The sequence below is a fragment of the Pteropus vampyrus genome, unplaced genomic scaffold, assembly GCF_000151845.1.
Source record: "Pteropus vampyrus isolate Shadow unplaced genomic scaffold, Pvam_2.0 Scaffold2, whole genome shotgun sequence".
In the NCBI taxonomy this organism is placed as follows: Eukaryota; Metazoa; Chordata; class Mammalia; order Chiroptera; family Pteropodidae; genus Pteropus; species Pteropus vampyrus.
Window position 1 is genome coordinate 27,058,887 of NW_011888783.1, and position 12,174 is coordinate 27,071,060.

Consider the following 12,174-nt stretch of genomic DNA (forward strand, 5'->3'; position numbering starts at 1 on the left):
TAAAGCTAAGACTTCCCCTCTACTCCTTACGCTGTATAATAAAACGACTTTATAAGCCTTAGGTGGAAGTAATTAAAATGCATCCCAAATTATAAATGAGTGCTCTTTGGTTGTGGACAGCCAATTTTTAACTTTATATGTTCAGTTTTACTGGAAGGGCATTTTCTCCTTTGCGATTTTCCTCTCATTGTTGGTTTGTGAAATGTGGCCATTTAGATTTTACACGTATATATTTAGCACCAACTACATATTTGGCACTGATTTTTTTTAATTGTAGTAAAATTTATGTATATAGAATTTATCATCTTAACCATTTTTAAGTGCATAGTACAATAGTGTGAAGTATACTCACATTGTTGTGCAGTGAGTCTGCAGACCATTTCGTCTTAGAAAACTGAAACTCTGAAACCATTAAACAACAACCCCTCATTCTGCCTCGCCCCAGCCTCTGGCAGCTACCAGTCTACTTTCTGTCTCTGTTAGTCTGACTGCTTCAGATACTGCACATAAGTGGAATGATAGAGTATTTGTCCTTTGGCAACTGGCTTATTTCACTTAGCATCACATCTTCCAGATTTATATATGTTGTAGCATGTGTTTCTTTCACTTTTAGGACTGAATAATATTCCATTATAAATATACTATATTTTGTTTTTTCACTCATCCATCAATGGACATTTGGGTTTCTTCTACCTTGTGACTAACTATTTTTGCTGGATGATTTCATATATATTTCCTACTTTATTGAATTTTTTAAATTCTCAGAATTGTTATCCCACCTTACATATGAGAAAACTGAGGCTAATAAAAATGTGTGGTGTTTCTGAAACTTCACAGTGAATAAGTGTCAGGCTCAGAATCAACCTCAGGTTTTCTGTCCCTGGGTATGGTGCTCTTGCCCATTTTCTACAGCTGCCACTTCGTATAAGAACTTAAGAATTCCCACACCAGTTTAGCGCCATGATACAATCAGCCAGTGGCACTTAGAGTTATTTCCTAAAATAATATAGTGGTTCTCTAAAACTTTATATAGTATCAAGATGCACTATTTTTAATATTTTATACTTTGCTCCCTATTTTCTCAAATATAAAATTCTTCTACCAGTTGTAAATTATTTATAGATTTCAATATGAGAAACTTATAGGTAATATTTAATAGGATACTGAGTATTACTAAGACATACTAAAACCTTTGACGATTGTGATAAAATATATTTACCAACAAATACACCATTGTAACCATTTTAAACGTATAATTCAGTGATGTTAATTACATTCATAATGTTGTCCAATTGTCACTCTTACTTCCAAAACTTATCATCATTCCAAACAGAAACTGTGTAACTATTAAGCAATAACTCTCCATTCTCCATTCCCTCCAGCCCCTGATAAGCCCTACTCTGTTTTCTATCTCTATGAGTTTGCCTATTCTAGATATTTCATGTAAGTGAATTCATACAACGTTTGTTCTTTTGTGCCTGGCTTTTTCACTTAAAATAATGTTTTCGAGGTTTACTCATGTTATAGCATGTATCAGAACTTCATTCCTTTTTATAGTTGAATAATAATATTTCATTGTATGAATATACCACATTTTATTTATCCATTCGTCTGTTGATAGACTTAGGTTGCTTCAACTTTTTGGCTATTGTGAATAAATCCGCAATGAACATTGACATAGAGGTATATCTTAGAGTCCCTGTTTTCAGTGCTTTTAGTTATATACCTAGGAGTGGAATTGCTATGTCATGTGGTAATTCTATGTTTAACTTTTTGAGGAATCAACAAATTCCTTTCCATTGTGGCTGAACCATTTTACAATCCTGTCAGCAGTATACAAGCAGTGTAATTCTGCCAGCATTTTATAATCTTGCTAGCAGTGTATGCTAGCAATTTCTCCACCTCCTTGCCGACATTTGTTATTATCTGTCTTTTTTATTTTCACCCTCCTAGTGTATGTGTAGTGTTCTCTCATGTGGTTGTGATTCGTATTTCCCTAATGGCTAATGATTTTGAGTATCTTTTCATGTGCTTATTGGCCTTTTGTATATCATCTCTGTTCAAATCCTTTGCTTATTTTTAAATTGAGTTATTTGGATTTTTGTTGTTGAAGTGTAGGAGTTTTTTATATACCGTGGATATTTCAACACCTATCAGATATGTGCTTGGCAAATATTTTCTCCCATTCTGTAGATTGTCTTTCCACTCTTTTGATAATGTCCTTTGATGCACAAAAGTTTTTAATTTTAACGAAGTCCAATTTATCTAATTTTTCTTTTGTTGCTCATGCTTTTGGTGTCATATCTAAGCACATCTTGCCAAATCTAAGGTCCTAAAGATTTACCCTTAAATTTTCTTCTAAGCACTTTATGGTTTTAGCTCATTTCTTTAGATTTTCTCTATTTTTACTTAATTCTTGTACCTGCTAGTTTTTCACAACTATTATAACAAGTGCATCCTGGCAGTGTGTATAAGGAACAGGCACAAAGAAATGCCTATCTTGTCTAAAAATCACCATTTTGATACAGAGAGTGACCATTCCCAAAGAATAAATACAACCATTCTAGTTACTAACTCGTGATTCTTTCCAAGTGCAAAAGAGGATGTTTTAAGGAAATTAATGGCAACTCAAATCCTTGGCGTTAGAGAAATAATTCTTAGAAACTCACAATGGTTAATTTGGGTTCAGCCCTTGGTTAATACTTTTTTCCCAAATGTTTTTTATCCACACAGTTTAGCTCTGTTCCATGTTTCTACCTGGGTAAGCATAGGGAGTACGTACACAATGGGCGTGGCAGCAGTGTTGGTGGAGTAAACCCGATGCAAAGAGCAAGCAAAAGCTTCCTTTAAAATGACAAGAAAGGGACCTGAGTAAAGCACAGACACATACGTGAGAAGAGAAGGGCTTTCTGAAGCTGGCTGTGAAGCAGAGTTAAAACGCCCTTGTGTAGCTCACAGACTTTAAAAAAAAAAAAAAAAAACCTTTATTAATAACTAATAGCTAGATAAGGAATCAAATATTTAGAATCACCAGGTGAGCTTTTATAAATATCAAGGTACAGGTGACATCCTAAAGATGCTGGTTTAATTGATCTGTGTGGGTATTTCTTTAAAAGCTCCCTAGGTTATTCTAAAGTGTAGTCAATGTTTGCATAGCAGTGTAACAGAAGCACAACTTAGTCTTCAAATTATTCTGAAGCTTTGATGACTAAGGATATCATCACAGAAGGCTTCACAAGAAGGTGACCTTTGATGGAGCTGAGATTGCAGGGTCCCCAAGTGTCTCCCCATCCACAGTGCCTTCCCCTGCATATTAATGGCTAAAATCCCACCACTGGAGTCTTACTCATTTACCTTAACACTTTATTTTGTTTAAGACAAATATTTCTGAGATTGACTCATCTGTCATCTATACCTTGGAATAAGTGGGTTTATCAGATTATTAGAAAAGCTGGAAATAAGATTGATAGCTGAAGGCAGTGAAGACCCCAGTGGAGATGATTCCCTTGATTAATAATAATAATAAAGCTAGAGAAGGAAAATTAGGAGATAGCAACGACAGACATTACTCACTTCACAGTTCTGAATGAGTTTCAATATATTATGTCCCATTAAACTTGTTTTTCAACTCTTGAGGACTTTTATTGGTTATTTCTAACAAAAAGAAAAATCTTAGTAGGTTAACTAATTATCTGCCTTTTAGAGTTTTAAAACTGAGATATCAGGAGTTAAGCATCTTTTCTAATGTTCATAAATTAGTTCCTTCATATTTGATGATATTAAAGAGGCTTGGCCAGAGATTACCCCAGGAAGAGTGAGTCGTCTAAGATTCTAATCACAGCAGAGTTGTAAAAGGAAGAAATTCTAGGGGTGTGTGTGTGTGTGTGTGTGTGTGTGTGTGTGTGTGTGTTAGATTAACTCTTGCGTTTCTACTTACAATTTTTATTCAGGGACCTGAATGGAGTGCTAATAGGTGCTTTGCAACATCTGGTTTGGGATTAACCATCATTTTATTTCATGCACAACATAGTTTTTCCTTAAAAAATATTCTCCTTGCTTTTTAAAAAAGTTTATTCAAATTCTTATCATTTTATTCATTCATTAACTTACCTATGTTGGATATTGGTATTCAATGGTGAGGAAAAATAAACACAATATCTTTTATTTTGGAGTTTATAGACTAGAGGGGGAACAAACATTAATAAATCAATCAGGAAAATAACTGTATGATTTAAAAATGTGACACATGTGATGAAGGAGAGTTACAAAGTTCTATAAAAGTGTGTAACAGGAGGACCTGGCAGAGGTAGTCACAAAGACAGGAAGCATTGAAAGTAAGGGGACAGTGTGTGCTAAGGTCCTGTGATGAGAGACAATGTGACGTAGAAACTATGGAAGAAACTAAAGGAAGCATAGAGACCCAGAATATGAGAGGTGAGATGAAAGTAGGCAAGAGTGATATCATGTTAGAGTTTCTGGTTTTTATCCAAAGAGCAATGAGAAGTCCCTGAAGGGTTATAACTAAAGAGGAACGTGATCAGGATTGAGTTTTGAAAAGAATCACTCAAGCTTCAGTGCCAAGGATAGATTGGAAGAGGGCAAGGGCAAGAAAGGTTAGAGTAGTTAGGAAGTTATTTCAATAGTCCAGGCAAAAGATTAGTAGCTTGGGCTAAGATGATGGTGACGGAGACTGTGGGGCAGTGGGAATGATGGGGGACTGAGAAATAGGATTTCCAAAGGGTGAAGGAGTGGCGGAGTGAGAGGGTGGGGATGATTCCCAGATTTCTGGCTTGTATTAATGCAGCACTGACTGTCATTCAGTGTCAGTAGGAACACTGGTAAAGGACCAAGTTTGGGGGGAAGATCATGAATTCCATTCTCAAATTTTGACCTCAAAACGACTTTGAGACAAAAAGGAATTTTATATTCAAAACTCATTTGGAATACAGGAAGATATCCTTAATTCACAGTCATAATCAGACATGCATTGAACTTGATTACATTTTGCAAATTAGTAGATAAATAAACAATTTAAAATTAAGGATGCTGTACTTCATCTTGTTGCTTTGCTTTAATTATTAATGACATAATTTTGAAGTGTGTTAGTAAATATGATGTATTTTTAGAAACAATGAAATCCTGGTAATGAGAGGCTACACTTTCATAGTCAAGCTAGTAAATCTTGGCTGAGGCAAACTTGTGGGAGGGGTGGAAGGAGTGGGGAGCATGTGTGTGTTTTCTGGAGAGATTTATTGAGCTAACTGAACCAATGAGGTTCATAGGTATTTGTGAATGGTTCATTAGTGTGACTATCTGAACACAAGGTGAATTTGCATTAAATGATAAGACTTCCTAATAATTAGTTTGTGTCGCTCTTTGGAATTTGTAATTAGAGGAAAGAGGAAAAATGAAAGAAATAGATAAAAGGACAGTTGTTGTAAAACGAAAATCCTTTAAAGACAGTTCCATTTCTTTGTGAAGCAAATGAGGTAAAGGAAACCGGAATTGAAAATGTACTTCCTCTCCTAGTTGGTAACTCAGTGTCAGGCAAGATCAGGGTTTCCGGCTTTTAAGAATAGTGGAAGGTCCATGAAGGGTTTAACCTGAAGAGTGATATGATCAGGACTGAGTTCTGAAAAGAATTACTTGGGCACTATTGACATTTGGGGCTGGAAAATTCTTTGTTCTGAGGGAGTGACCTGTGCATTATAGAATGTTTAGCAGCATTCCTGGTCTCTACCCACTAGATGCCAATAACAACCTCCCTTCCTCGAGCTGTTGTTACCTAACTCAAGAGGTTCATTTTGCCTGCACGTGTCAGAGCCAAAGGTGACACAGACAAGTGGAGGTTTACTTAAGGAACTGGTGCCAAGCCTGGAGACACAGGTGAGCTAGAACTTAAAGACCGGGCTTCTCGATGGCCTCTAGAGGATAGCTTATGTAGGGCAGGGGTCCCCAACTCCTGGGCCACAGGAACTGGGCTGCACAGCAGGAGGTGAGAAGCGGAGGAATGAATGATGTTTCATCTGTATTTGCAGCCACTTTCTCGGTGTTAGCATCATCACCTCAGCTCCACCTCGGATCATCAGGCGTTAGATTCACATAGGGGCACTGGCCCCTGGTGCCAAAAAGGTTGAGGACTGCTGACATACGGGAAAATCCATTAGTAGCTAAGGGAGTTGGGGTCGTTGATTCTACTGATTGGTCAGGGCTGGGGTAGGAGGCAGCAGATCTTTGCATCAGGTCCTGATGTCAGGCATGGCCATCGTTCTATCTGGTTTTAAGGGGATATGGCCAGTAGGGTGTTCCACCTTTCTGGTTCTGCAGCTGAAATACATGCTGAAGTCAAGATGTTATCTTCAGTTTGAATGAAACTCTGTTTCTCTGGTCAACAGACCTGAGACTTTGTTTTTAAGACTGTTTGATGCTGATCTAAGGGTTTAATGATTAAGGGAGTGGTTGTGCAGTTTGTAGAAGGATAAAGAAAGAAAAGAAGCAAGTGAGCACAAGCCCAGTTAGAAGCAAAAAGAAAGAGAAGAGAAAAAGTCATTTTAAAAAGTGAAGATTTGCATGATTACACAGTGACAACTAAAAATGTCTCCAGATGTTATCAAAATATCCCAAGAAGCAAAATGGCCCCATTTGAGAACCACTGATCTGAATCTAGAATACGTGAGAATGTCATTTGACAACCATTTCAGAGTCTGTTGGATTTTACTTCATTCCATAAATATTTATTGGTGTCTTCTTTGTTGTGATGTTCAAAGAGGAGCAATATTTAGTCCCTCAGCTTTGTAAGGATTTTTGATGGGAGTAGGGGGGACGGGAGACCAATAAATTTAGAAGTTAAAGAAGGATGGGGAAGGATGTCATTCCAGAGGAGGATGGCGAGGAGGCTCTCTCAAGGATGGGCTTCCACACTAGCCTAGAATTATCTCGTAGCTGGGATTTTCTCAGTGGCAAGATCTTGAGATCTGACCTATCAATGACCAGGATTTTCTATGTTCATTGATGAGAGAATATTCTTATGGAATATGCTCTGCATAAAGTCTCAGACTTCTCTGGAACTTAGCCTGATCTGTTATAGCCTTTCTCCTTTATCTCTCTCCCCTGACTCCCTCTATTTGGTCCTGGGACATGTTTAAATTTCACTGCACGTGGGGGGCAGGGGCGGGGCAGAGGGACTTTTCTTCAACCCTTTCTGTCCTGCCTGCCTAGTAGTTACTGTTCCATTTCTCATCCCATAATGAGTAACCCCAGACATGCCACAGACATGATTCCCTCATGAGTAACAACCAACTCTCACTGCAAAATTCTACAGCCTTCTTTTTTTGTTTCATTTGACATTGTTGGGTACCCTACCCTTCGTGTCTTCCTCCTGGGTTTCTTTGGTCCTGCCCTAGCTTCTCTTCCCACTGGGCTCCTGTTTTCTTTTCTGGCTTTTCCTCATGGACTTGCTGACCACACAGTTGATTCCAAGATTTTAGTGAATTTAAATACCTAATGTGCTTTTGACTCCCCAGCATTTCTCTCTCACTGAAAATAAGGGCGTGTATTTGCAAATGAAATTAAACTAAGCCGTTATTAGCCACTCACAGAAAAATTTTTTAGATTAAAATCTGCCACTATAATCTTTGCAATCAGGTGGCTCTTTTTTAAAAGAAATACTATTTTTCATTGAGCAGGAGACATTATTCTGATATCCGTCATGAAAATAAACGTTCCTGTTTCTGTTCCTGCCTGATGCAAATGCAAGTTAGGCTTTAATCACCCTGTGAACTAGTCCTCTTCGTTTGACTTTTACGCTTTGGAGCAGCTCAAAAAAAAAAAAAAAATGAGTCATTTCTGCTCAAGATAATTGTAAAGAATTTTCAAGGCTGATCCTTGGTATCTTTGGAAAAATTTTAATTCATTATAAAAATACAGAAATGAACGCTCTTTTAAAACATTTTTTATTATAGTGCCTTTTGGTGAAAATCCCAAAAGACCCAAGCAGTTGGAAGAACTGGACATCTGCTCATAGCTTTTGTGTTGAAGAAGGGGGAACACTGGTCACCATCGAAAATGAGGTGGAGCAAGGTACTCAACATTCAGTCAGGCAAAGATAAGCATTTTTATTCAAATATTTATTAAAATAGTCCCCCAAATACTAACATTTCCAAATCAATATTTTCATAAATTTTCAGATTTACCTATAAGGTTTATGTCATGACATCTGTAAAAGTTAGTACCTGTATTGCTCATAAACTGTTAATTTTTGGAGCTTTTTGTCTCACTAGTAGTAGTGGAAAAAATAAAGACACATTTATGATCTGCATTTCAAAATAGCTAAAATACTCTGAGGTATAGTCAATTTTAATTGCATGGTATAATTTTTTAGATCCTTTTAGATTTAGCTATACACTTTTATTAGATATTTAGACAATCATTTACTTTAGTTTAAAAATAGCAAATAAATCCTCTTTTGTTAAGAAAGGCATTGAGTGAACACTGGAAATTGTTTTCTTGATGATATGGTGAAATCCTAGGCTTAGCCAGTTAATTTCTGTCAATTTAAACTGAAACAAATGTGAAAAAGACTGCATTACCTTAATAAGGACAAAGTAACAAATTATGATGATTGGTAATTAAGTTTTGCTGTCATTATAATAAACTCATATCTATAAACAGAATTGGCTGATTATCCAAATAATTTATACAGTATTAAATTTTATAATTCTTATTTTTCAGCTTTCATTACTATGAATCTTTTTGGCCAGACTACTAATGTGTGGATAGGATTACAAAATGATGATTATGAAAAATGGCTAAATGGAAAGCCTGTGGCATATTCCAACTGGTCTCCATTTGATATAATAAATGTAAGTTTCAAGATGATTTTTTAGAAATTATTTTAGCAAGAGATTCAATTCAAGACTAGTTTACCAAAGTTTTTTTACTTCTTATATTTTGTAGGCATAGATTTTTATTGGTCGGTTATTAATATATTAATTTTTAATAATGTAATTTTATATAATTTTCATGTTTCATAAATGTAATTTTTAATCACAAAAATTATTTATGTTTCAGGTCATGAAATGATTTGTGGACAGGTTTATTAAATACAAACAAAAAATAATGGGTTTTGAATTTTAAAATTTATGTCTTTAGTAAAAAGTCAGTATTTTAAGAATGTTATATGTTACTATTTTTTAAAAAAACATGTGTTCTTTTAAAGATTCCAAGTCATAACACCACTGAAGTTGAAAAACACATTCCTCTCTGTGCCTTGCTGTCAAGTAATCCTAATTTTCATTTCACTGGAAAATGGTATTTTGAAGACTGTGGAAAAGGTTATGGATTTGTTTGTGAGAAACTGCAAGGTAAGAAATATTTACTTTTTTATTCCTTTCATTTTCATGGCCCATTCTTCTATTCCATATTTGTTTTACATCCATGTAACTGACAGTTTCATAGCTAACAGTGCTAGGCAGTGATTCTTTGAGTGCTACATACACATGGTCATTTAATCTCTACTACCAGGATTATGCCCTCCAGTGGGGTTCTAAGGGCTGCACAGGCCACTTGACTGATGGTCAAGTTTATGCATCCATTTTGGTCATATTAAAAGACTTTATTGCTTTGTTCTGGGATTGTGTGTCTGTTCAGGCAATAAAAAATACATTGAGAAAATGTTGGAAAAGAGTCAAGAAAATAAACCAACTCCATACTTACTTCTTTCTTGAAACCCTAAAAATGGTCTCTGTAGCTAAATATGGCATGGAGCATGGTTTTAGATCTGATAATGAGACTCCCTAATGATTTCTGGTATGAAATCTCAAAACCACGCTATTACTCATAGCCAAGTGAACAGTGAGTCAGTGACCACTTTCTCTTTTTGATATTTTTGGGATTGACATATATGTTCTTTTGGAGAAAGTACAGAGTAGTGGTGGTTGAGAGCATAGGCACTGGAGTTTGCATCGCTTCTGGGTTCCTACTCCACCTCTGTAAATAAACTATCAGTCAAGTTTCTTACCTCCTCGGAACCTTGATTTGTGCATCTATAAAATGGAATAATAACAATCTCACAGACTCTATGTATATACAGTGCGTAGCAAGTTCCCAGCATATGTTTAAAAAATGATTGTTCTTTTTATTATTATTATTTCTAAAACATGTTATTCAACTACATAAATTCTTTTAGTCTACAATAAATACCCAAATTCTGGTCCTCCTCTTTATGTGCCATATAAATGTGTTTTTATTGGGCTTATAGCCTAAAGTCTCTTATCTGTGTGAAAGAATAAAAATATCGGACAAAGGCAAAGTCAAGACCTCCAATTTGAATTGAACTTGGTTTCCAACAAATCTTTCTTTTTCGCCAAAATGGGTGGCAAAATCATGTTGCTCAAAGTCACTTATGTTTTGAAACTTGATGAAATCAACTCCGTAAGGAGAAATTCATACATATGAAAATATAGACGTGTAACAGTGGGAAAAAGCAATTAAATTGGTATTTGGGTCACATATACAAAGAATTTCAGTTACTTTAGTTTTACTAATTGTTATCATTTTTAAATATCTACTTTTGCATTATATTGGTTTTGTATAAATAACCTTATACTTCGTACATAAGCTGTCAAACAGCCTTCTCACAAAGAATAAACAGATGATGAAGGTGTGGTCCGCCACAATTTACTTGATAAATAGTTTGATTTCACTTGGCTTTCACATGTATTACTGCTATATTGCAGTAACATTTTCAGGTAAAAGTCAAATTCCCACTTTGTCGTTTTGATTTGGGAGAGTGTGACAAGAGGAGGAGAGAGGAGCAAGAAGTAACATTTATCGAGTGCCTACCACCCCCCAGGCACTACACTAAGTGCTCTTTGCAGATATCGTGTTGAATTCTACCTATACCCCTCTGTTGGAAAGCCTTACTAATCTTACAGACCAGAAATTGGAGGATTTGAGAGATTAACTAATTCCCTAAGGTTTCTTGGCCATATAGGGTCAGGATGAAGGTTGAGTTGGAGGTCTTCTGACCTATTCACACCTCACCATACTCCTTTTCAAACCCAGATGTAATAAAACCAGTGTACAGAGAGAAATCTCAGCATGGATCAGACATTTAAGAAATTCTTACCTTGTTCTTGTGTTTTAAATTTTCAAAATGTAGCCTGTCCTAGTACATAATATAATACAAACAAAAAGGCAAGTGCGTATACTAAAGAGGAAATGTCTGTACGTAAAACACAGGCTTGGTTTTTACATGATCACAGCTGCTCACAAACAAGAAAGCACCAATGATCACATGTGCAAAAATCTCGCCTTTTAATTTATAAATCTTGACTCTGACAGGTGAGATTAATAGTAACTGTAAGAACATGTATATTTCTAAGCATTTATTACTTTTTATACTTTTTTATAGAAATTATACATGTAAACATTAAACATGATAGTTAACTATCAAACAGTCTCAAAAGTTTAATAAAGCGTTATACTTGAAAATACACACTTGTAAAGTTTTGTTTGCAGTGCGGTATATGACTACATAACATATGTCAATATTCTCTTAATAAGTGTCAAGTTCTGCCAGAGCAGCCTGTAGCAAGCAGAATGAAACCCACCACAGGAGGCCAAATCAGATTCACCAAAGCGCGGTCAGTTTGACAAGGGAAACCTGCTAGAAATAGTCAATTTATGTTTATGTTTTTGAAAGAAACTCATTCATTAAATTTCTTAAGTGTTTTAATTCTTTAGCATCACCTCCACTTTCAAGTAGTATCCTCACTTTGAAATAGTCAATTCTGGGAAGAAAAACGCTGATGTTGACAACAGCATGGATCATTGTGACAGGTTTCCATGCTAAGCTTTGCCTTCCCCTTTCTCATCCAGATGTTACAAATGACTTTTGTTGTTGTTCTTGTTCTAGATACTTCTGGACATGGTGTAAATACATCTGATATGTATCCAACCCCTAATACCTTAGAATATGGAAACAGAACTTACAAAATAATTAGTGCCAATATGACTTGGTATACAGCAATAAAAACCTGCCTGATGCATGGAGCAGAACTGGTCAGCATTACTGATCAGTATCACCAGTCTTTCCTCACTGTTATCCTCAACCGGCTAGGACATGCCCACTGGATTGGACTGTTCACTGCAGATGTAGGTGTCCTAAAATCT

At 35.9% G+C, this 12,174-nt stretch overlaps 1 protein-coding gene across 1 annotated transcript in view; it reads left to right on the top strand.

The window, feature by feature from the left end:
• Positions 1-12,174, top strand: part of PLA2R1 (phospholipase A2 receptor 1) — a 90,076-nt gene that overhangs the window by 68,032 nt on the left and 9,870 nt on the right. Inside the window, exons 20-25 of the mRNA XM_023528484.1 lie at positions 1,622-1,683; positions 5,776-5,886; positions 7,962-8,079; positions 8,731-8,861; positions 9,218-9,362; positions 11,918-12,156. Of these exons, the coding sequence (XP_023384252.1) occupies positions 1,622-1,683; positions 5,776-5,886; positions 7,962-8,079; positions 8,731-8,861; positions 9,218-9,362; positions 11,918-12,156 (806 nt within the window). The remainder of the gene's footprint in view (positions 1-1,621; positions 1,684-5,775; positions 5,887-7,961; positions 8,080-8,730; positions 8,862-9,217; positions 9,363-11,917; positions 12,157-12,174) is intronic.